The sequence below is a fragment of the Ostrinia furnacalis genome, unplaced genomic scaffold (assembly GCF_004193835.3).
Source record: "Ostrinia furnacalis isolate ACB-3 unplaced genomic scaffold, ASM419383v2 OfSCF1126, whole genome shotgun sequence".
Lineage (NCBI taxonomy): Eukaryota > Metazoa > Arthropoda > Insecta > Lepidoptera > Crambidae > Ostrinia > Ostrinia furnacalis.
The window spans coordinates 469,954-494,887 of record NW_021131365.1 but is presented as its reverse complement, the minus strand read 5'-3'; the positions used below and the strand labels follow the sequence as shown (position 1 = coordinate 494,887).

General features: G+C 35.9%; 3 protein-coding genes across 4 annotated transcripts in view; 1 reads left to right on the top strand and 2 right to left on the bottom strand.

Annotated features, from left to right (window-relative positions):
• The window catches only part of LOC114351280 (uncharacterized), a 31,902-nt gene extending 21,852 nt beyond the window's left edge, over positions 1-10,050 (bottom strand). Inside the window, exon 1 of the mRNA XM_028302430.1 lies at positions 9,714-10,050. The gene's annotated coding sequence lies outside the window, so the exon portion shown is untranslated. The remainder of the gene's footprint in view (positions 1-9,713) is intronic.
• LOC114351272 (uncharacterized) lies at positions 18-3,008 on the top strand. The gene is made up of 2 exons (XM_028302411.1): positions 18-136; positions 2,366-3,008. Exons 1-2 carry the CDS (start codon positions 18-20, stop codon positions 3,006-3,008), a joined length of 762 nt encoding a protein of 253 aa, XP_028158212.1.
• Positions 10,051-10,265: 215 nt separating the features above from the next.
• On the bottom strand, positions 10,266-24,708 carry GlyT (Glycine transporter). 2 transcript variants are annotated; one of them, XM_028302471.1, is made up of 13 exons: positions 24,358-24,708; positions 22,902-23,058; positions 22,311-22,598; positions 21,817-21,970; positions 21,483-21,615; positions 21,261-21,395; positions 21,074-21,177; positions 20,693-20,930; positions 20,481-20,609; positions 20,169-20,378; positions 19,776-19,949; positions 17,764-17,949; positions 17,173-17,429 (listed from the first exon to the last, which is right to left on the bottom strand). In XM_028302471.1, the coding sequence occupies exons 1-12, from the start codon at positions 24,430-24,432 to the stop codon at positions 17,800-17,802; spliced, it is 1,947 nt and encodes a 648-aa protein (XP_028158272.1). In that variant the 5' UTR covers positions 24,433-24,708; the 3' UTR covers positions 17,173-17,429; positions 17,764-17,799. The 2 variants fall into 2 exon arrangements, with proteins under 2 accessions (XP_028158271.1, XP_028158272.1); XM_028302470.1 differs by lacking the exons at positions 19,776-19,949; positions 20,169-20,378; positions 20,481-20,609; ... (6 more) ...; positions 22,902-23,058; positions 24,358-24,708 and having other exon boundaries at positions 10,266-17,429; positions 17,764-17,911.
• Positions 24,709-24,934: the final 226 nt, after the last annotated feature.

Sequence of the window (24,934 nt, the reverse complement as noted above, 5' to 3'; positions counted from 1 at the left end):
CACTGGGTACTCTGGGCATGTATCCAGGGCCCCGTGGAGCGAGAGGATCCCCGCCTGCTCTCAAAAAAGACAAGATGAAAAGGGTGCCCTTGATCCTTAGGTACCCAGGGCCCGAAGAGGTAAAAGACGGCCCTGGGTATTCCTACAGAGATTATAACTGGAGGGAACTAGGATACGGATTTGCATTTTTCAACTGTAATTGAACCTACCTTCTTAAAATATTTAGTTTGCTTTTTTATAAAAAAATATATTCCTAATTTTCATCGTCGTTTGATTGATGACAGACAGTGACATTTATTTTATTTTAAAACACAGTGAATAAACTTGCTCTGTGGTATCTTAATAATTATGTTGAATCCAGGAGGATTTAATCGCGTAGTTAATTGTGAGTTAACCCTATATTTAACTGGTTGTTATATAAATACGACACATTATTGTTTATGGAAACTAACAACTAACTATTCAATTAAAATTATTAAAATAAATAGAATAGCTAAGTATGTAAATGAATTTTCTGATACCTAAATTCTATCACAAGATAAGTAGGATATCTACGTAGTTCATGGTGAAATACCTACTTAAGATGATATTTTATCATGTAATATTGAACAAAAGGCTGAATCGTTAATTCCCTTGACATTATCTCTCTAATGCCGTCATATTTTGCAAATGTCAGCGCAGAACGCTTCACGTAGTACTTCGAGTACGCTAAGGAACAGAACCAGTATTATAATATCGAAAAATAAAAATTACGAGTTGTCTCAGTGTAGCTTCATAATTTTATTAACTGACTTCAACAAAAGGAGGAGGATCTCAAATCGGTTGTTTGGTACCTTCAAGGTTTATCTGTATCCCCTACATTAACACAACGTAAAACTAAAAAAGCTATATACGTATGTAAGTAACGGAAGTTTAGGATACGATTTACCATAATCCCTTCCTAAAATTAATTTGAATAGTAAAAAACTGCATAATTATTTGCAAAAAAATAATAACAATTCACGATTTAGTTTTGCAACTTTTTAAAGAAACTGTTTTGTAAACTTGTACCTTACCTTTTGTTTTTAATTAATTCCGGCCAGACTTTAGTAATTCTTAAAATTGGATAATAACCTGATGCATAGTAACTGCACGTAACACGTAACCGGCTACTAACGCAGGTATGAAAAGCAGTAAGCAAGTACTTAATATTAAATAATCCTTTAAAAGCTATTTACAAGGTGAAAAAAATATGTCCTAAAGCAGTGACAAACATTTCAAATTCATGTAACTAAACGTGAATATTAAAACCAAAGCCCAAAAGGTATATTATACTGCTCGCAACTCTAACTCAGGTTTAATGTGATTGGAATTGGATATAGCCTTAGGCTGTTTAGTAGACGGATTAAGTACTGAAAGGTACTGAAAGTTACTTTGTGATCACAGCTGGTGATCCACCTCTATCAAAATATGAACTTTCGTAGCAACGAAGTATTTGATTGTTCTTATCAATATAGACCAGTATTTTTCAACGTTTTTCACGACACGACCCCCCTAGTATGAAAAAATATTTGGCGACCCAACGACCGTTCACTTTTTTTCTCATGCATTTTATAATGTTACAAAGATGTTTATAGGGACCGAATACTTCAGTCCATACAACATTTTAATGCATAATTGTGTAATTAAATTTCGGATAATTTTATCTTTGTAACTAATGATTTTTACTGAGGTTGAAAAACACTGATATAGAGTGTCGATCGGCAGTTCATGTGTTTTAGAGATGAAAAAGGTCGCGTAGCGGGGAGAGGACGAAGGGGCAGGGCTAGAGTGCAGACTCCTCGGAGCAGTGCATCGACCCCGTGCGTCCGCGCAGCCTCCCGGCTAAGCCTGCAGCTTATGTTCGCCGCACTCATTGACACTACACGCAGTTCGATCTGATCAGAGCCTGCTTTAATTAGCTCTACTTACAATATTTTCTCATATATTTTAACTGGTAGCGCATTTTCTTACATAACTTTTTAATTCCTATCATTGGAGGTCCGAAAATATTTCTCATAGAATTTGATACCATAATGATCATTCTTCATAAAAAATTTAAAACCTACATATTTAAAAACATAATAATTGATATTCATAATATCACTAATCATACACTTAGTTTTTACTAATATTTGTTTTCATATATTTTTCTATACTAATGATCGAAACTCTAATCATTCGAATAAATAACTATAATATTCATAAATGTGATGTATCCTAATATTTGTTTTCATAAATTTATTACTCATAAATGTATTTATCCATATTATTGAAAATCATGATGTCTATATTCGTATTAAATCGTATTTTAACATTAAATTAATTTGAAATTTGATGGATGCAGCTGCGAGAGTGCTGGTTATAAGCGAAACTTTAACTTGCCCAAATTGGAACTCAGAAAATTCGACGGAAACGTAAGGAGCTGGATTGGCTTCTGGGGCCAATTCAAAAAAGTAGACGAAGACCCGCTAATAGATAAGTATGACAAGTTTCAATACCTTATCCAATGCATGGAAGAGAATTCGTCGGCCAGAAGTCTTGTGGAAAGTTTCCCACCAGCCGCCGAGAATTATGACAAAGCGGTGTCGCAATTGAAAGAGAGGTTTGCGCGAGATAATCTGCTGATTGATGTGTACGTGAGAGATTTACTAAATTTGACTTTATCACAGGTAAAACAGCCTCTTCCGCTGACCAACCTCTACGACAAGTTGACAACTTATCTGCGAGCTCTGGAGTCGCTACAAGTAACATCGGACAAGTACGCCGCCATGCTGCTGCCTCTAGTGGAGTCTGCGCTGCCTACGGATATACTCAAAGCTTACGAAAGGTACCAAGCTGGAGNTAAAACAGCCTCTTTCGCTGACCAACCTCTACGACAAGTTGACAACTTATCTGCGAGCTCTGGAGTCGCTACAAGTAACATCGGACAAGTACGCCGCCATGCTGCTGCCTCTAGTGGAGTCTGCGCTGCCTACGGATATACTTAAAGCTTACGAAAGGTACCAAACTGGAGATAACAAAAGCGATGACACAGGTAAACAACTTTCCAATTTACTACAATTTTTGCAAAAGGAAGTTGAGAGTAATGAGCGCATTGCGGTAGCGAAAACGTCTTTCAATATAGATTCAGCGCAATACAACAAGGNCGTCTTTCAGTATAGATTCAGCGCAATACAACAAGGAACCAACAGCTTCTTGTTTAGTAGCGGGTACCAGTAAAGATTCGAATCGTGTGGTAGGGTGTATATGGTGTGATAAATCGACCCACTCCAGCTTCGAGTGTTTCAAGCTTGCAAAGATGAGTTACGACGACAAGAAAGAAGTAATTAAGAAGAAGAGAGGTTGTATGATTTGCCTGCGTATCGGACATCATGCTAAAGTATGTAAATATTATATAAAATGTCTTATTTGTGCAAGGCGACATACGACTATAATGTGTCCTGATATAAACCGTGCCGCGAAAGCTGAGGAACAACCAAAAGACATTAGTGCAGCGATGTCGTCGTCACAAGTTAATACTGTCACTTTGTTACAGACCCTTGCAGTGAATGTCTTGGACAAGGACTCGAATAGAATAACCGTTCGAGCTCTTATTGATACGGGTGCTCAGCGATCTTATACAGTGTGTCCGGGCATGTAGTGATCAAACTTTAAGGGCGTAATCTATGGACAATTTTATCGATGAAAATACTTCAAAGGACAATGTTCGTTCTCCATACATTGTTCGCCTAAGAACCAACAATTTTGACATATTACTACCCGAAAGCGAAATAATACGATTCTGTGTGTAAGAACAATGATTCCTGATGGACACTTGCCATAAAATTAATGATTAAGAATATTAAATCACAGCGATTTTATAATATGTCGTTTATGACAACATGGCGTCTTGGCGTCTAATGTATTGTATGAACNGAAACGATAAAAAACGGGGTCATTTTTCGCGTTCTCATCGTGTCACACCTTCGGTTGCAATGAAACATTTGGTTACTGCATTCACAATTTTCATTCAATTTGCGTGTAGCATATACTAAAATCATCGTAATTAAATATACTTTCCACACAATAGTCAAAAAAATATCTTCTTACAATTATTTCGAATTGAGAAAGCGAAATACGTTGGTCACACGATTTTAGGTACCTAAAATTTTGAGTAATAATACAAGATTGCCGTTAAACCGAACACCAGCAACCAACCACAGCGTTCTATTTGGTTAACGTCAGTCGCCCTCCGGCCATTGGGGAGGTGAGATAGGTCGATCGTCGCTCCGCGAAAAAAATACGTAAATTTTTGTGATTATCCATAGATATACCGGCGCTTGCTTGAACAATATTTTCTACCTCTAAAATTTAAACAATTTAATTGAAACTTAGCCCATTGAAAACTTAACATGTTAGACTTATTTGTGTAGTATTCGACTTGAACCGTTAAATTCAAATTTAAGGATAATTCATAAAAAACTAAAATTTTCGTCACCTTCGTGACATCACCTTCGTGGTGTTTTATACACGAAGGTGATTTTAGGCCACGAAAGTGATTTCTTGCTTTGGTTTATTTTAAAATATAGTGACTGGTGTTTATGTTTTTACAATATTTTAGTAACTAATAAATTATACGTGGTAAGTAGAGTTCAGTACATCAATAAAAAAATAAGGGCCTCGTATTTTTGTTGTCTGTCTGTCTTTATGACTGTATGTATGTCTGTCTATGTGACTGTGTATCTGTTTGTAAGATAAATTTAATCGGAAGTTTGAGTTAAAAGTTGTACAACAACAAAAAACCTACACTAAAAAGTAAAAATAAATATTAATAATTCGTCCTAATAAATAAGTAGGTAATTAGTGATTATTTTTCTACTTTTTAGTGTAGGTTTTTTGGAGTCGGTTTTTTTTTTATAAAATTTTACTTATTTTTTGCTTTTTAGTTAACTAATTATTACCTTGATGTTACCACTGAAGGTAGGCAGTACATTGAGACCATATTCTTCATGTCTAGTGTAAAATAATATTCCCTACAAAATACAGGTTACCATAATTATAGGAAACCTAAAAAGACCTTAAACCGTCAGCCCACCTTAAAAACATGAAAGAATACAACTGTTGGTCTATTTGTACTTATAATATTTAAAGAATTATCCTACAACTCCTAAGCATTAAGGAGTTGTACCTACCATGACCAGTTTTTCTTCAAATTCGCATGAGACCACCCTTTTGATAATACCTATTCAACAAAAAAATAATCGTTCAAATTGGTTTATAATCGGCGGAGATATTGCGTATAAAAAAGTTCATCCCCAATTTTCCACCCTTGGGGGTGTATGTCTGTTATAAAGTAAATAATTCTGAACAACAACATTATGAGTTGAAGTATGTTCTTAGTAACAACATTATTAATTAAAACAATATGATCAATGAATGTTATGAAGAAAAAAGATCTGAAAATAAAAATTATGTATTTTAAATGGTTCTTGGTAGTAACAGTATTGATAAAAAAAATATGATTAGTAACTGTTATAAGCTCCGATGGTAGTAATAAAAATGTATGAATAAAAAAAGTATGAAAAATAAAATTATGAAGAGAGATTATTATGAACACAAATCGGTAGTAAGACGAAGAATAGGATTTAGAATTTTATGTGAGCCAATATAGAACCATTTTAACTTGAACATCTGCGCTGCTTTTCAGCATTTGTGAGGCTTTTGATTTTCTGTTATGTTTTTTACATAATTAAATTACAATTAAGTTCTACAAAAGCTTGGTTTACGATATGAGTTAATCTAAAGTCACTTATGACACTAAGCTTTTGTAGAGCTTAATAAATTGTGTTACGACAGAATATTGGATACCTACTTAGGTGTCCAATCAATTCCAATCAGTCGTTTAATCACATGATTTAACGTTATCTTTTTAGAACTTAACATAAAAGGCATTTGTAGATAGGTAAACCTGCAAAAACAGTAGCTATTTAACTGTTGAGGGAGCTTTCGCTCGAAACTGTGTGTACAAGTGATTATTTTTATTTATACTTTTTAGTATAAAATCTCACTTTACTTCACAAAAAATCAGCCCTTATCACCAAGTATTTTTGTAAATCTACTAATTCAAAATGTAGAGGTGAAAGTAATGTTGGAATCTCAGCAAGTAGATAGTGCACTTGCCGCAAAATAGATTACACGTAACATTCAATACGGAACTGCATGAGGTCTCGACCGAAGAATGCAAGCGAACAATTTGATTGTTGTCACTTCACTCAATCACCACTCGAAGCTGTCGTGCGCGCTAGCGCAACTTCTGAAATTACCTCCGTTATGCATTCACATTATTTCATAATGCCAAAAGAGAAGTTATTTTAACATAATAAATTGTGAAGAAGACAGGAGCTGATAAAGGTGATTGTAATGATCAATTTTAACTTGTTTAGATTCGTGTTTACAGGTTGAAAACTAAAGTTTTTCAAGAGGACTCTACATTTAATTAGATGCCGGTTTTGGCACTTCTTTCACTTAAATTAAAGTGTTTTTGTTTGTAGCTTTAGTTGCAACTACAGTTAGAATGCTTATCTTTATGTAAGTGACACATCAATGGTCTTGCCCGTATTTGAATTTATTTTTAGTCGTAGTCGAATCAGCGTCCTTAACTTAATCATTATAAATCCTCAAATCCAATAACACCCGTATCACTCTATGATCGTGTATTCGCCAGGTGGTTAGAGAGAGACGTTTAAATTTTAATTAATTTATTGTTAATAAGACCTGTGTAGTGCATTATTCTAATGCCTGCCAAAAGTGAGTAACACCTCCGGAAGGTGGCATATTGTCCTCCCAGCTCGGGGGCTCGCGAGCAGGTGGCGGGCGCTCGACCGTGAATCCCCGCCGCCCGGTCGACAACTGTTCCCCGTTTTTTCGCTTAGACGAGAGCAATGGCCTCGACCAAAACGCAGACTAAAATATCAAACCGAGTAAAACACATTCTTCAAATGAATTGTTTTAACCCCGAAGGTTACGTTGGAGAGCCAAACAAAACCAGTTTCCGTAATTCGAGGAAACGGGCAACAATTTTGATGCCTGTCTTACGATTGTTATGGTGATAAGCGCACTTTAGTCACATTTGCTTTACGTAGACTGCTAAGTACTTACATAAAACTACTGTAATAAGTAATATATCTAGTTACCTAGTAGGTATCTACCTACGTAAGTACTACCTGACTGCATGTCCTCAACCCTAAATAATAGCTACGTTACTTTTAACGGATTGAAATAACGGATCAATATTGCTAGGAAACAAAACGATAACTTTGGGGTCGGTTGGTTTTTGAGGGGATTCCTAATTTCCGATTACACTGGCTTCGGAAACCTGTGCGTAACGTGGCACGTATTATGTTGCATGTTAGACAACGCTTTGCGTGACACGTGAAAAATATATTTTGGGGAGTAGGTAATTTATTTATTTTGAAAAATTACCTCCGCATCACAGATTCTAATAAAGGGAAAGGATAAAGGATGTGCCACTTTAATCAATCACTAATAGCGTTGTTGGAGAAGAGCGAGCGAAGCGATCTTATGGACTAGGAATGCCGTGAAATAATGACCGGCGGACAAACCGGCCGCGACGAGTCCTCGCCAATTAACCGCCTCCGACCTCTGGGCCGCATGCCGGCCCGATACTATTCATAGATACGAGTTGCATGCCCTACAATACTTAGCCCACCTGGCACTCCGACCGACACTAACTAGAGCTCGCATAAAGCTGTTGTTAGTTTTCTCAACATGAATAATGTTCAAACCCTCCTAAATTGCTAGGAAAAGCGATTAGGTCAAAGTAGAAACTGCTTTTGTAATAATGGGTTGATGGGAAAGGTTCGGAGTGGAGTCCGCGTCGTGCTGGCTTGCGCAATCGGACACATCTTGATACACCTGCGGCGCTCCACTGGCTCTTCAATTTGCACGACCGCAATCATTCTCACAAATGTTAATGCTAGTACATTAAAATTGTTAGAACAACGCCGACGTAACAAATGAGCCAACATGGGCCTAATTCTTGTAGATACTTAAGAAGCCTTTGTTCTTTAGTCGTTTACAAAATAGAATTTGTTTTAACTTAAAGTAATATGGTTAGAATTGATCATTCACTTATAACGAACAATATCGTTAACATTACTACAACACTTTTTCTATCAATTTCACCTACAAATCTTGTGAGAGAAATAAATAAACAAAGAGGAAAGCTGACAATTATGAAACAAGTATCGTATACAAGCATTATACGAGGTCGAAAGAAATCGTATGAAAAAGCCGAAGATTCCATGAATGGATGGAAAGTGAGCTGACGGACGAGACTGCCGCAGTTTCTGCTTGCGATTCACACGCTTCCATATAAGCAACAGGCTTTATTTTCTAATTGAATCTCAATAATATTTACCTTCTACTGCTACTATATCGTTTATCAAAGTTATTAGTTCGAACTGCCCTCATGGTGCTCCTTTCTGAAATCTTGGCTATCATAAAGTAACAACTATATCTAAGATTTTTAACAATGAGTTGCCTTAGGAAACTTAAACTTAGTTTTACATGTCTATTGTTACCTTACTATGCATGTATACCAATACTATTAACTTGCTCTTAGTCAATTATTACGTTCTATCATTGGGCACTAATTCTCATAAGAACAATGTAAATTACTTAATATACCTCTGTGTAGTAGGTAAATTAACTGAAAATAAAGGATGGTTCCACTTAACTTTTCCTTGCCTTGAAAATTGCACTAACTACGCTAAACCGGTAAACATCATAGCATAGCGTATATTGAATCAGACAATTTAATTATTCATAGTTTGAATACCACAGTTTATTAGAGGATTACGAAGATCATTTTAGGAAACCGTTTTTGGATTTTATTTCAATCAAAACTTGTTTGAAGATGCAATCATACCCGTATTTATATTTATTTCCATGGGTCCGCTACTGAACGGATATTAATACCAGTTTTGTAATAAAAATTATTGAACCTAACTGTCAGTATCCTGTTGAAGTGAAGAGAGCAGACGTATAATAAAGGGTTGAATAGTTCCACCTAATTAAGAGCTAATTAGAGGATGTAGGTTTATCCTCCCAGCACTTATTATTGATCTTCCACAAGATTGAGCGGGCATAATGACCATAATGAAAAAGAAATTCTGTTTTTTAATTTAATCTCGCATACATATCTAGCGAACGTAAAACCAGCAATATTTTTTACTAAAATAGCCACGTCAACGACTTTAACAATAAAAATACATCTAACAACATTTTACCCAACTTTAATCAAGTTAATAGATCGCTGTTCATTGTGCTTCATAATAAGTTATAGGTAGGCAAGTTGTACCTAGGCATGTTTTACAAGTAGGACTTAAATCTTTTATTACATTCCACATTAAATAAAATTACATGAACTATTTTAAAGAAGCTGTCGTTATATCAAATGTTTATCTTATTTATTTGATAAATGTGGCATAACAATGACATTATCTCAATATCTCATCGTTTAGGAGTTACGTTAACGTAACTACGTTTTTGTTTTTCCAGAATCAGTAAGATAGGTATTTTTTGTAGAAACCTAACTTACCTATAGGTAACTTTACAATAAATCTTAGGTATGTTACAAGACTGCAAACATGGAAGGTATAACAACAGTCCCAGTAAATACACCAACTCACCGTTCCAAATTCCGCAATGTTCCACTAGAGATGATTATCAGAATTAATCAGCTCAAAATAACAGCATATTTTCGTAGCCTATGAGCGTCCCATTTCACTTGAACATATGAATCAGAGTCATTCCACAAATGCACATCAACATCAAAATTATGTAGCAGTGTTATGGTATGGTTTCAATACTTGTTCACGGTTGGTTTGTAGCAGCAATGTCAGTGCTCGAACTGACGATTACCGGTTATAACGAATTAAATACTGAACCGACACCGAGTGGCAGCGACCGAGCCTCGCTGGCGTGCGCTCGCGGCGGAGCACCGACACGAATTAAAATAAAAGCAACCAAAGAAAGTTCGACATCGACGTCATCGGCAGCACCGCGATAAAACTTCTCCCCGTGGCCATTTAATTCAATGCTAATAAAACAACAAATACTATGCGGCTGTAACTGTCACCGGGGCTTTCCAAATCAAATCGATTTCCATTGGTGCAAGACATGCATAGTATTAAAGATAAGGTAACTACTATTACTAAAGGTAACAAGAAACAACAAATAACCACATTTGAACATATTTTATTAATAGCACAACAACACTAAAACTAAATCCATTGCGTTATCACATCATTACCAATTCTATGCCCATCAATCTTCGCCTTTTTCATGTGGTATTTTAAATAGTTTATCAAAGATATGCTGTCTTCCTTCTCTAAAATATCACCCAAAAATACAGCCTTCTATAACACTCTAGAACATTTCATACTTCATTGGCATCGATATATCTAATATTTACAATAAACATCTATGTAACATCGATTTTTAATCAATAATTTTCTAAAATACATCAAGTTTAACAACAATATCGCTAATCAATTAGGCGAGCTATAATTGTCTCGTGGAAATATACGTACTTACATATCTCTGAGATATTTACTCTCTGGTACGCAATTATACCTAAACATTGCCCTGTATAGGTGCGCGTTGACCGCACCGGCTTGGCACCAGCGCGTGCGCCGCGCGACCGGGAGTCGATCCTGCGCGTCAGGACTCCGCGGCGGCACGGGCACTACCCTCACCTACCGTCATTCCAGTAGTTACATTATTGTGTGGGGAACTAATTATGTACGACATACCTATTTAAAAGCATAGGTGTACCTACTAAGTACTACATCATCAATAAACATACAAATCGTAAGGTATTATAAAACATTTTCTACAGGATAAAACATGATATTATATCAAAATAAATGTATCTAAAAAAATATTAACAACTTAATGGATTATTACAATTCTTAATTACTAGAAATCTAGTTATATTTCAATGAAATATCTAAACGACAAGTCTAATTTTCTAAGTTGATTTCATACAATGTTAAGATCTACCTAAACACTTGGGTTTTAATTGAGTCATCTTATTATTAATTTACTGAACCATTCGTTCTTCGTCTCTTAAATACAAAACAAAAAGTTTATAAAGTGTCTACATGCTCATTCAGTTAATTGTATCTGAAGCCTCAAATTGCTTTTTATCAAAATTATAACATAGTGTACCTACTACATAATACTCAATTACATTCACTAGCTAGTGCGTCTATAGTTTTCCAGTAAGATAAATGAATTGAAGACAGGAGAATATTCTATTCAAAAAATATCTACTTGAACCGTAACACACACAGCTGTTCCCTATTATACACGTACGTATATACCTGTCTATACTACATTAATATCTACGTAAGAAATTGATGTAAGGTAGAGTACCTAATTTGAGAATAACGTCAAAAATAAGAATCGAAAAATTTTAAGAGACTGCATTATTTTTATTTTACATTAACGTACATTTTAGATTTAAATGTTTAAAGTTATTGTCAAACAAATATAAAAAGTGCAGATGTGATTTCACTTTTGGTTGCCTCGAATCACCAATGCTTAGCATCGTGATTTCATAAGACAATCGGGATTTTTTTTATGTAATTGGGGCTTGTAATATTTGCGGTTAATTTGTATACTTCATAAAAAATACAATTGTTGCCGAAATATTGATATTTTTTTTATTATGTAATTTATTAATAGAACGCTGATTTTCAAACGTGTTTGTATTTTTATTACGAATCCGTCATTGGCAGAGTGCTTGGAGATAGAGAAACGTGGTTATGTAAGAATTTATAGAAATTGCTATCCTTAGCATAGAATTATTGAGCGTTATTCAATTTGGCAGCATACGTAGGAACCTACATGAAATAAAAAAGTTTGTGCAAAAACAGACGGATTTGTTGTAAGTTGGACGAACCTACGATAATAAGTGGTATGTACCAAGTAATTTGTGCAACATTCCTAAGAAAAATATTTAAATGTGATTTTGTGTGTGCTTGTACCGTAAATAATAAGTTATATTAAGAACGTTTACGGAATTTAAAATCGACACTGCCATGATTACGTTACCTACGTCCTAGATGTAATTAAATGCGGTGCGGTTAGAATTAATTAGGGACTAATGTCTGGACTGTACAAGTGTAGGTGCATAGTGATAATTTCCTTTTCAATAAAGCTTTCCAACATAATGGTTTAATCAGGTCTAGTTTAATCAAATTCGTTAAGATTTAAAGCTTGGACTTCATTATGTTTTTCGTAACTGTTAATGAGGCTGACATAGTTACACAAGCATAATATACCTACATCCCGATGGGTGCCGATGGTGTACGTTTTGGTTGTACCCTTGTTGAAGTTCCAATGATATCAGACTTTATTTATTCACACAATTTTATGTAATTCTTGGTGAATTTATGTTTTCGCTATTACCAGAAATGATGGCTCATTCATAATGTTTCATAGTTGATAAGTTCGAGTAGGTAGATTTTATAAATAGGCGATGTTAAAAAAAATTCATCTAAAATATAAAACCAATAGGGTTTTTGATTTGTATAATTATTAGGAAAGTCGGTTATTCATTTATCACGTAAAAAAATAAGTAGATTGTTGAAGTAAATTGGTATTTACCTGCCACTACCCTGCCCGTTTCTCTCATTTTTACCGAATGATATTTTTAAATTTAAATAATTATAAAAATTGACACTGCACGAGACGAAAGAAATCATCTCTAAAGTTTCGAAAATATTTAAATATTATCTATGAAAAATATTGTGTCTTTCTTAGCACCACTATAACAAACAGCACATTAACAATCTTAAACGCATACATAATGACCATCGTGCTTGGCTGTGGTTAGGTTCATTTAACAAACGCAACTGTTAACTTGTGATGTGCCTAGATATCCAATAAAAATCCTCAAATAAATACAAAATAAACAATACATTTTTAATGATAAACCTTCCATGACTCTATAAATAATTTGCATTGTGGTGCAGTTCGTACGAAAACCACCAAATGGTCACGCGGCCGTCTGTCATATTATAATTTTTGGCACAATTTCTTATTTTGAAATCTACACTCGATAATAGGTGCATCGAGCATGATAATTTGTTTGCTCTAATTGCTAAAATTCAACTTTACTCTCGAATCAGAATCAAATTTAAGTAAAATCTTCTTTTTATAATGGCGACCCCCCCTGTGACTACCAACCTGTCATCCTGTGTTAACCTTAGTCAATGTTCAATCAATTCCAATCAAAATCATCTGTTCCCGAAGTTATTCGCTACCTGGACTTACGTAAAGACATAATATAAAAATCAATTCATACAAATTTCAATTCCATGTGTCTTATTTTTGCGTGAAAGAAGCGATGACTTGGAAAAAAGCTAATAGTTAACCAATTCCACCAGAACTAACGGGAAAGTAGACAAAAACAGGGTAAATAACCATTATGAATATAGGAGGTGATTCAGTTTTCCACATTGTAAAGCGATGATTTGTTGAAATTCTTATTAGTTTTTTTCATACATTAAAATCTGCGTTCATCCATATCCATAAACATCTCGTTGGCAACGTGTCCATTATTCCAGACACAATATTTTTTTTTTCTATAAGTAACGCTATTACTGATATACATAAGTTTATTTTTAACGTAATGCACGCTGCCGTAATGATGCGTCTAATACTTATTTTAAATGCAAAACATTACGTAACAAATAAAATTTAATAAAATAGACGTGTTTCCTTCAAGTGTTCAGAATGCTGAAAGAACAGCCGTGCACTACGTTATAATATTTTTGTATAATCACATGAATTTATATTGATATCATTTTTACATTACAGACTAACTATGAAAATACGGATGTTAATACATTTTTTTAATAAATACCTAAGGTAAGTTAGCACTGTCGTGTCTAGTCACATCATGAAAGATTCGAATTCAGAGATCAATGTTTTAAATATTTAGTGATGTATGTATTAACTAAGAAAAGTAGAAGTAACGACATCAATCAAGTTCCTAATAACGCATTATAGGAAGTTCCTATAATGCGATAAGTTTACGTTAAAAGTAAGTATGGTTATCAACTAACACACATTGAAATTATTTAATAAATATTTACAGAAAATAACAAAACACGGCCATAATATACTTATTTGTAATACATATTTAAAATATAAGCATATTGTTGAAAAAACATCATTTATAACAAAGGTACTTATTATCACGTTGGATTGAGCCAAGGGTGTATTCCTAAATTATAGTTCGTCGTGTAATCTAAATTATAAGTTAAATCTACCTATTTGAATTTTTCCTTTTTGTTATCGTTACTTCGTAGCTCAGTTGATTTATTGACTGTCGGCTTTTGAGTTGTTGTAGTAACGACAGACGCCGATGATACTATTGTAGGTGATTTAATCGAAGCAGTCATGGAAACGCTTTTGTTGTCACCAACTTTTCCAAGATTAGGCATTTGTGTATCTTTAGATGTCACCCCGCTAGTAGAAGGCTTTGAACTAACACTTATCGTCTTCGCAGCGGACGTTAACGGAGTTGAAGGTGTTTTACCTGTGGTTGTTGGGGATTTTATTGCAGAAGACCCTGTTGTTACCAAAGAGGTTGTTGGACTCCGTATTTGGCTACGGGTTACTTGATCTTTTGGTTGATTCAACTTATTATTTTGAATATCGCTTTTAGAAGGTACCACAGACGAACTTATTGGTGCATTCGAACTTATGGACTTTGGCCCCGATGAACTCAGAGGAGTTGTTGAAGACGTTAGAGCAACTGTTGGTTTGTTGGTAGATATTGTTGTCTTGGCCGTCTGTGCCATGCCTGTTTTTTGCGCCGATTCTTTTGTACTGTTTTGTGCTAAACTTGTCATAGATGTAGGAGTATTAATACTGTTTGTGGTAGTTCTTGTAGTTCCCGTATTACTTAGTGGTGCACTATGACTAACTGATTCTATTTTAGTGGATATTTTTGACTCAGGGCCAACAGTCTTTAAAGCCGGTGATATTGTTGACACTGTAGGATTTGCACCTGACTCAGAAGATATGCTTGTACTCATTTTCTTCCCAGTACTATCACTTATTGTTGTACCTGTTACTTTTGGAGTAGTATTTGTACTGGGGACCATGTTAGAAGTAGAGCTCGGAGTGGTCGTCGCAGATGATCCAGTTGAAAATTTATCAGTCAGTTTTTGTGTTTTTGATATATTACTAACTTGAAGTGGTGTAGATATTTTATCTTGTATTGTTGTTACGACTGGTCTACTTAACTTAGTAGCTTCATTGTTTTTGTTTTGATTTTCCGCATCAATTGTTTGACTTTTTGAAGTAGATGGCATTTTTTCCGTCATAATTGCCTTACCCTCTGAATTTGTTTTGGCATTCTTATTATTTTGGACGTCCTCAATCTTACTTGTCGGACGTTGTAATTGCTTAGTATTACTTGAATCTTTACTTGTTACATCTTTTTCCAAGTTAGAGTTATTCATAGGCAAAGATGAGCATGTAGGTAACTGGAAGTTTTTATTAACGTCTATCTCCTGTTTGCTGCCAAGTGTATTCTTTTTGTCTGTAACTTGCATTTTTGGCACCTCGTTTCCTACTAATTTTGGCATAGCAGAAGTACCCATTTCAGAAGGTGTCAACGAAGTCGAGATCACACTCTTACTCGCAGCAGCAGTAGTGGTGGCCATAGTATTGTTATCATTTATTTTAGCTGCTGAGGTACCCTGATTTGATATTTTGGAATTAATTGTAGTATTGGTTAAACCTTTTTTGTCTTCAGAAGAACATTGAGACACTTTAGTAAGACCACTTACTGTAGATTGCGGTTTAGCTATATCTGGTTTAATCATACTCTTATTCGCAGCAGCAGTAGTGGTCATTGTATGGCTTTCACTTATTATAGCTGATGTAACTTGATTCGATGTTTTGGAATTAATTGTAGTATTGATTAAACTTTTCTTGTCCTCAGAGGAACATTGAGATATTTTAGGACGACCACTTACAGTAGACTGCGGTTTAGTTATATCTGGTTTAGTCACACTCTTACTTGCAGCAGTGGTGGTCATCGTATGGCTTTCACTTATTTTAGCAGCTGAGGTACCCTGATTTGATATTTTGGAATTAATTAAACCTGTAGTATTAGTTAAATCTTTCTTGTCCTCAAAGGAACTTTCAGACAATTTAGGAAGACCACTTACAGTAGATTGCGGTTTAGTTATATCCGGTTTAGTCACACTCTTACTTGCAGCAGCAGTAGTGGTCATCGTATGGCTTTCACTTACTTTAGGTGCTGGGATAACCTGATTTGATATTTTGGAATTAATTGTAGTATCAGTTAAACCTTTCTTGCCCTCAGAGGAACATTGAGACAATTTAGGAAGACCACTAACAGTAGACTGCGGTTTAGTTATACCCGGTTTAGTCATACTAATACTTGCAGCAAAGGTGGTCATCGTATTGCTTTCACTTATTTTAGCTGCTGAGGCAACCTGATTTGATATTTTGGAATTACTTGTGGTACTGGTTATACCTTTCTTGTCCTCAAAGGAACTTTGAGATATTTTAGGGAAACCACTTACAATACTCGTAGATTCCGGTTTACTACAAATTAATTTTCCTGTAGCAGTTTTTACATCCAAATCGATCTTAATAGTATCCACATCTGATGATTTTGCATAACTATTTAATACACTTTTTCCCGATGTCACTTTGTCAACTTTTTGATTATCAACTATTGAACTAGTTTTTATAACACTACCCTCTACTGTGGAAAAGATTGGCACTGGTGTTACTTGTACTGGTTCCATTTGAGTTGTTTTTCCATCGGTGTGAATTTTGGCAGTAGTAAATATTAAAGGTCCAGAGCTGAAGCTGCTTGGTTTATTCCCATCAATTTCAACTAAAATTTGACTTTTAGGCACTACTGAATTTTTTATTGCATCGGTATTACTAAATATATTTGTGTTCATATGATTATGAATGGCACTGGGTGTACATGCGTAAGTTTTGGTACCGTTAATTAGATTGTCTGACACACTGGAGCTAGCAAGTGGTAATTTTTCAACTTTGATGTCAGGGAGTAATTTGTCTGTATCATCCATTTTATCATTGCCTACAAGAGTATTCGTTTTTGAAATCGAAAATTTGGCACTTTGACTTGAAAACTCTATCTTTTCCTTATCTTTTTGTAATAAAGGCTCAACAACACCATCGTCTGATTCGTTGCTATAATTTTGCACTTTCTTTTTAATAGAGCTTCTTTTTATTTTTGCTAGTCCCGTTGAAGGTTTTCTGCCTTCATTCTCTGTACCACTTGTTATAGATGTCGTATCATCTTGAGAAGTCTGAAAAAGAAAGGATTCTAAATAAATCTCTACCCAAATTTACAAAGTTTTACAAAAAAGATCGATGGTGTTCTGATCTTTCTATAGTACGTAAGTATAAATAAATAAAACGATAAATGCAGTCCCGTTTCATACACGCAATCGTGTTCATTTACAAGTTTTCAGTTTGCCGTGAAACTATTAACAAACGAGTCAATTTTCACCTGCTGCAATAATATTACGGTGCCTAGGTAATATTTCAATTCAACACTTTAAAAAAGTCTATAATAAATAACACACTATTATTTTTTATCCACGGGATAAAGCACAAGAAGAATGGATCGCTCTAACTTACCTTCCGCATGGCGACCAGCGGATGGGTGTGCGGGGGTCATGCACCTCGCTCGCGCAGCACCGGCCGGCCGTGCAGCAACAGCACCGGCGGAGACAGCTCGGTCTCCTTGCGCAGGGCCACACTGGCGACGCCAGCATGCGTTGATGGCCCCCATTCATCAGTCGGTCGGGCCAGTACCCTTGCTTTCTGTAATTAAAAAGTTCAACATGTTTTACTGCTTACTCTTCTCTACCATAGATATCTGACATCCGTGATCGGACCAACGACACTTTCAACTTGTTACTGGACAATCGGCTTGATTGAAACTTGTGGTATTTAATCTAAAGATATATAACTCAAAGGTTACTGACTGACTGACATTTATTTATTTATTTATTTATTTTAGGAATTACAAACAAATGTGTTACAAAAATTAACTTATCTACTAGACTTATGTATTATTTATGTGGTAACACATCCCACTACGTAATCCACATATTGATAATGAAACCATGTAATATAGAGCGAGGCAATTACAATTAAGGTACACCTTATAAACGCGATGTAGCTCAACACCAAGAAGTAATTAATATTATTTTCAGACTTTTAATTATTAATTTTGTTCTGTTTTTTTTTCATTTAATTTATCTTAATTTTAATTTGGTCACTTTGCAGAGTGTCTAAAATATGCTTTTTAAATCTTGAGGAACTCTGGGAAAAATCGATGCTATTAAAGTTCTGGTTGTAAATGGACAACAGTCTATTGAGTGGGGCTCGTAAACCCGCATTGGTTTTACACAAGTCTACATAAAAGGTTCTCTCGTCTCTGCGTGTGCTTCTGAGCGCAGCACGCCTGGGGACGCTAAAGTGGATCAGGTTACAGAGGTCTATGCAATCGATTTCATTATTTATTAGATTGTATAAAAACATGGCTGATAGGAGCAATCGTCTAGAATCAAGGCTCAAGAACTTAAATTTGGTTAGCAGCATTTCGTAAGGGACCCGAGAGCGGGAACACATGAAGTTAACTTTGCGTAAGAATTTACGTTGGATAAAAGAATTTAGTAATCTATCAACGCACAGCCCAAACCACTGGACGGATCGGGCTGAAATTTGGCATGCTAGTAGATGTTATGACACTTATGACGTAGGCATCCGCTAAGAAAGGATTTTACGAAACTCCACCCCTAAGGGGGTAAAATGGGATCCACGCGTACTAAGTCGCGGGCGACCGCTAGTCATTTATAAGTGACTAAAAATATCTGAAGAATGTAATGTACCTAATGCTTGAGAAGAAACGAGTTACGAGTAGTTATGTATTCTTCAGTTGACCCGCAAGCTTTCCTTGCTTTTCTACTACTAAGTTATTTATTTATTTATTATTCACTAGCTGACCCGGCGAACTTTGTTCCGCCTTAATGGCAATAAATAACGGGATAAAAAGTATCCTATGTCCTTCTCCTGGCTCTAAACTACCTCCCTGACAATTTTCAGCTAAATCGGTTCAGCCGTTCTTGAGTTATAAGTGGAGTAACTAACACGACTCTCTTTTATAATATAGACTAGCTGACCCGGCGAACTTTGTTCCGCCTTAATGGCAATAAATAAGCAGACTTTTTTTTAAATTTCGAACGGGATAAAAAGTATCCTATGTCCTTTCTCCTGGCTCTAAACTACCTCCCTGACAATTTTCAGCTAAATCGGTTCAGCCGTTCTTGAGTTATAAATGGAGTAACTAACACGACTTTCTTTTATATATATAGATTATTGAGCAATTACATATTTGATCCAAATAGCGTCCTAAATCCTCTTTAGGTTTGTCAAGTAGTAGGCTGGTAGGATTATGTACCTACCTACTTGGTTGTAATGATGAGTGTCTTAAGAGGTTGAAACTTGACTAATAATAGCAAGTTTGTGTAACAAATAAAAGGTTACTGCGACACAAGCTTTGTTTAGTGCGGTATCCGCTAGATATAAGGACTTTACTGCCAATAAACGTTTTATTTATTTTAAGTTATTTAATAATAACATACCTCCATAATGGTTAGATCATCAGGTCCACTGCAGATTTGATCAACGGCCATCAGGACGACGACCACCACAGGCAAGACGCCCAGGGTCCAACCCACGGCATCCGCCCACATCGGGTACACGTAGTGCCCATAAGACGCTGGCTTATACTCGATCCAGTTGAATACCAATATAAACTGAAATGACAAAAACGTTAGTTATTTTTTACCAATTGCAGAAAAAGTAGGTAAATATCTTTCGATATGAGGTAGGTATATTTACAACTGTTGTTTCATTATGTAGTACAATATGATTTAGGATATCGTGTTCGTTTCCTTATGACCCAATTAAAAAACCGGGATCTTATTTTCTTAATAAATCTGTCTATTTAACTTTGAAATAAAAAAGATACATACTACCAAAGCAGACGGTGTGATGACTCGCCACATTGAACTCCAAAAGATTACCCAAAGCTTAGACTGGCGGCCAATCATGCACTGTATGTCACGACAAAACTTCTCCGCTCCGTAGATCCATGCAATTAGTATGCACTCGCCAATGGCAATAATTAACACCGACCAGTTCGCCGCGTACTTGTCCATAAGTTGCAACCAATACATGCCGCTCTAAAAATAAAGGGCGATTGATGTAAAAGTTTAACTCTGCTTAATTATTACCGACATGACAGCTAAATAAATGGTAGGCAAAAACAAGGTGAAACAACTCACATTCGTAGTGAAGATAAGTCCACCAAGATAGCCGAAGACGGCCACAGTCAACACCACCCATACCTTTTTTTGCCGGAAGTTTGGAAATCTATCGAGAATGGCAGTCGTAACCGTTTCCATAAGCGCAAACTGAAAGAATAGAGGCATTAATAGTTAGTCATACATTTAAAGATTCGAACCTACTTAAAAGTGTTATTGAGGATAATACATGCCTGAGAATCAAGTCCAAGTGTAAGTAACATGACAAAAAAAAGTATTGACCATAGGGGCGATACTGGTAATCTAGTCACCACTTCTGGATAAACTATGAAAGCCAGACCAGCTCCTTGGTCCACGACTCTATCTACACCGACGTCCAGTTCGTGAGCCAGAAATCCAATCACGGAAAATATAACCAGGCCAGCAAAGAATGACGTCGCTATGTTGGACACGGCGACAATCAAAGAGTCTCTGAAACAAAGTTGCTATTAATAACAGAAACAGTAGTATGGGACTATAGGAAAGGCAATTTCAGAGAACTAATTGCTGATTAATATAAAAGGGACTACATAAATAATATGTCCCTTTTCGATCTTTAACAGAATATTACTTACATATAACAGTTATTGGAGAATTTGTTGTAAGAGGACAAAGTTATAAGACCACCCCAAGCGGGACTCAGAGCAAAAAATATTTGCACAGCCGCGTCACCCCAAACCTAAAATGAGGGTAAATAAATTAGTTAAGTACTGTCTACGTAATTTACTTTCGGTATGCCAGTTGGAGGGTAAATAATATTACCTGAGCATTTGCTAGTTGACTAAAATCAGGTGTCAGGTAAAATAGGATCCCAGTTGATGCACCCGGCAACGTCACACCACGAAAAAATAAGATTACAAGCACAACATATGGAAAGAGTGCTGTGAAGTAAACCACCTGTAACAAGATGTATTTTTTAATTAGCCATCTTCATTTTGCAAAGGTGTTAGTTTGACGGTAAAGATTGAGAAAAAAGTTAATTACCTTTCCAGAAGATTGCACACCTTTACATAAACATAAAAAAACGATCATCCATGCAGCGAATAAGCAGGTAGCCATACCCGGTCGAATATACCCTGTTTCCTCAATGCCCGATGAAAGGCCAAGAACTTGATTACTGCAATAGAAATTTTTAATTTTAACTAGTGAGACTAATGAGCTACTAACAAGGACGTAAGCCTACTTACTCGTACAATACTGATGAGTGTATTTTATGTGAAAATTATGATGACGTTAAAGAATTAATAGACTTATTTTTATGATAAAATGATTTAAACAATATTATGTGCATGATTTAGTACTAGTAATTAGTACTAACGTAAAGTATTCTTCAGCTGGAGGCCGCCGGAGAACGTGTTCAACCAGCGCGTCTATGTTGTGTTTTTCTACGTAAGATTGATTTAGACATTGCCTCATATAGTAAGTTCCATTCTTCGCAATGCACTCATCTGCTTCTTCGTAGGAATAGCAAACTGGAAGGGGAAAGAATGGATAATCAAAATGGAATTACGTAGGTAAGTTGGTAAGTTTAAGATGTACAAACTGTGATTTTGCAAAATTATGGATAAAAAATTCTATGTGTAATCCACATAGGTGGATTTTCATTTCATTTTATTGTTTGACAGTGTATTTACCTTAACTTAAAATTAAAAAACGGGACTAGCAATGTAGATCCTGAGATGTGATCTTAAGTTGGCGCCCACCGTGGGGCCAGAATAATTTTATGCAATTTTTGTAAAATATATATTTTATTATTATCTTCAGGACACATTAGATTTAATTATTATATACGTTAATGTTTGTTATACTTACATTCAGTGCTCCACTCAGCATCACAGTTTTGCCAGGGCAACTGATAAAAGATGCTTGCAAATGACACCACCATGTAGTAAATAGTCCAGGCTATGATGAGGTTATAGTAGAGCATGACGATGCAGGATACGATGACCATACCGTAGCCCAGCCCTTGGAACAGCGGGCAGAACTTGTTGTAGACGGCGACAGGGCCCAGGGCGGCGTACTGCCCGAACGATAGCTCCATGAACATAAGCGGTAACCCCGCTATTATAAGCATCACCGTGAATGGTATAAGAAATGCACCTGTAAAGGAAAAATAAACGTGCTTTTAATTACGTAATGATGAGGATTTTGAAACAACTAATGATTAAACATAACATGGCATTGAAGCCTATTATGTGGTAGATAGTGAGATAGGTCCCAGAATTCGAACCAACAAACCGCAGAAGGTGTTGTAGTTAGGTAGACGCATCGACATAAGCGAACCGAATCAGCCGCATTACCATCACCAGTTCGACGATGATCCTCGTACTACACTCCCGATCACAGCTTATTTATGCCTTATTTCATAACGCTAAGCATAGAGTGTAAGTAAACAATGCCTACCTCCTCCATTATTGTAGCACAAGTATGGAAACCTCCAGACGTTCCCTAGGCCGACGCTGTAGCCCAGAAGAGACAATAGGAAGTCGAAACGACCGGTCCAGTTTCCGCGCGCTGGCTCGGTTTCCTCTGGTGCTGGTTCAGTGCTTTCTTCTTTAAACTATAAAATAACGTTGCATATTTATATTTACATCTCTAAGCCTGGCAAGGCATATTGATTCTAGCTAATATCACTTGATATAATTTGTCAAGCCTACTCGGCAACCATGGCGGAACACAAGTTCGCCACTAACACCAATCGTCCATCCGCACTGGGCCTAATGTGGCATAGCATTATGGCCAAAGACATTATTATTTATTATTATTATTTATATTATTATTTATTTATTCATTTGTTCATGGAACTCAATCTTCATCTTTAAATACGTGTACTTCTCTCTTCATCTCTACGTACGTAACTGTGAGATACTTAGTCATGAAACGCGTGAAAATGGTGGAAGCAGAGTGATCCCAACTCCAAAACCACGAAGTTACTTAAAGTCCTAGCTAAGTAGGTAATCCTAATCATTAAATCTTGTGATAAACAGCAGTTACCTAACTAGGTTTTTTTTAAATATTGTGACCACAATAAATCAAAAACAATCAAAAGAGAGGCTTATTGAATAACACTGCGTAAATCTGCGTAATTGAATTACTTTACGCAAAATTCACATTAATAAATAGAAACTGAAATCCAAGTATTGAAACATCGTAAAATTACGTATACCTACTACGAGTATGTAGGTACCTAACGTAGAAGTCCGAAACACGATTCTATTGAAATGCCTTACTTTCATAGGCCGCAATTTCAGTCCAGTGTATAAAAACTGAAAATTTGTAGATTTTGATAATCCTACTATGTAAGTATGTTTAGGGACGTAATGTATCTACGTCTTACTACAGGGCACAGCCTAGATCTTATTCCAACTGGGGTGCGTCAGTGCGTACCTATTGTTTTGAAACATGAATTTAACTAGGAATAAGATAATGGTCACCCATCTATTAGCTACAGAGGCTTAGGCAGCTTAACCATCGTAATCGCCACCAAAGCGCTATTGAGCTTTAGGTAGCTTTAAATTATAGGTCCGTACATACTTATGACAGCTTTTACAGTCTGCAGGTGAGGGAAAGACCCCATGCATGCACCTGGATGTTTATTTAATTTCAATATTTTATTTTAGACGGTTTCTCTGGGTTACAAAAACGTACATTTTACCTATACGTAATGTAACCAGCATCTGTATCAGCTGATACAGCTACACGTTACAGTATACCATCGCATCGGAGGAAAAAACTATATTTTTAAATGATTCTCATTTGTTTCAATTAAGTACACTGCGTTCGCAAAAATATCGAATACCTGCCCACACATTCACCAATATCTTAATTATGTTTTCTGTAAGGTATGACTATGACTTACATCTGGTAATTTTGTATCCATCGTCGAAATATTCTTCGTCACAGCAGGAATTGGAGTTTTACTTGATTTCTCCATGCTGTACAGATAAACTGGAACTACTTATTAGGGCACAAGTGGTTGCTTCAGCATTTTAGTTGAGATCATTAGTGAATCGATGACACAGGAACCCCCGAGCTCCGCACAACACATCACACTCCCGGAGATTCAGCATTCACCATCACTACAAGAGGACCGCGCTTACTAATCATAAATTAAGAACAGATTCAAAGGTATGGTTCTAAAACAAATAAGCCGTGAGGATGACTAGTGAAACATTAAATCGAAAAAATACAAAACGCAGAAACGCGCAGATGTCAAGTTTCGCATCGACCGAACTCTGAATGAACATGTAGGTCAATATCAAGCCTCCGCCTCCACTGTACCCCTCACCCTCTCTTCGCCCCGCTATGAAATTTTCTCCAATGAACCTATATAAGACGAATTTCAGCCTAAATGTTTAAAGATAATAGAATCTTATGTTCGTAAAATATGACACTAAATCGAGTAAGTACCTAGTACTATGAATGCAGGGTACATT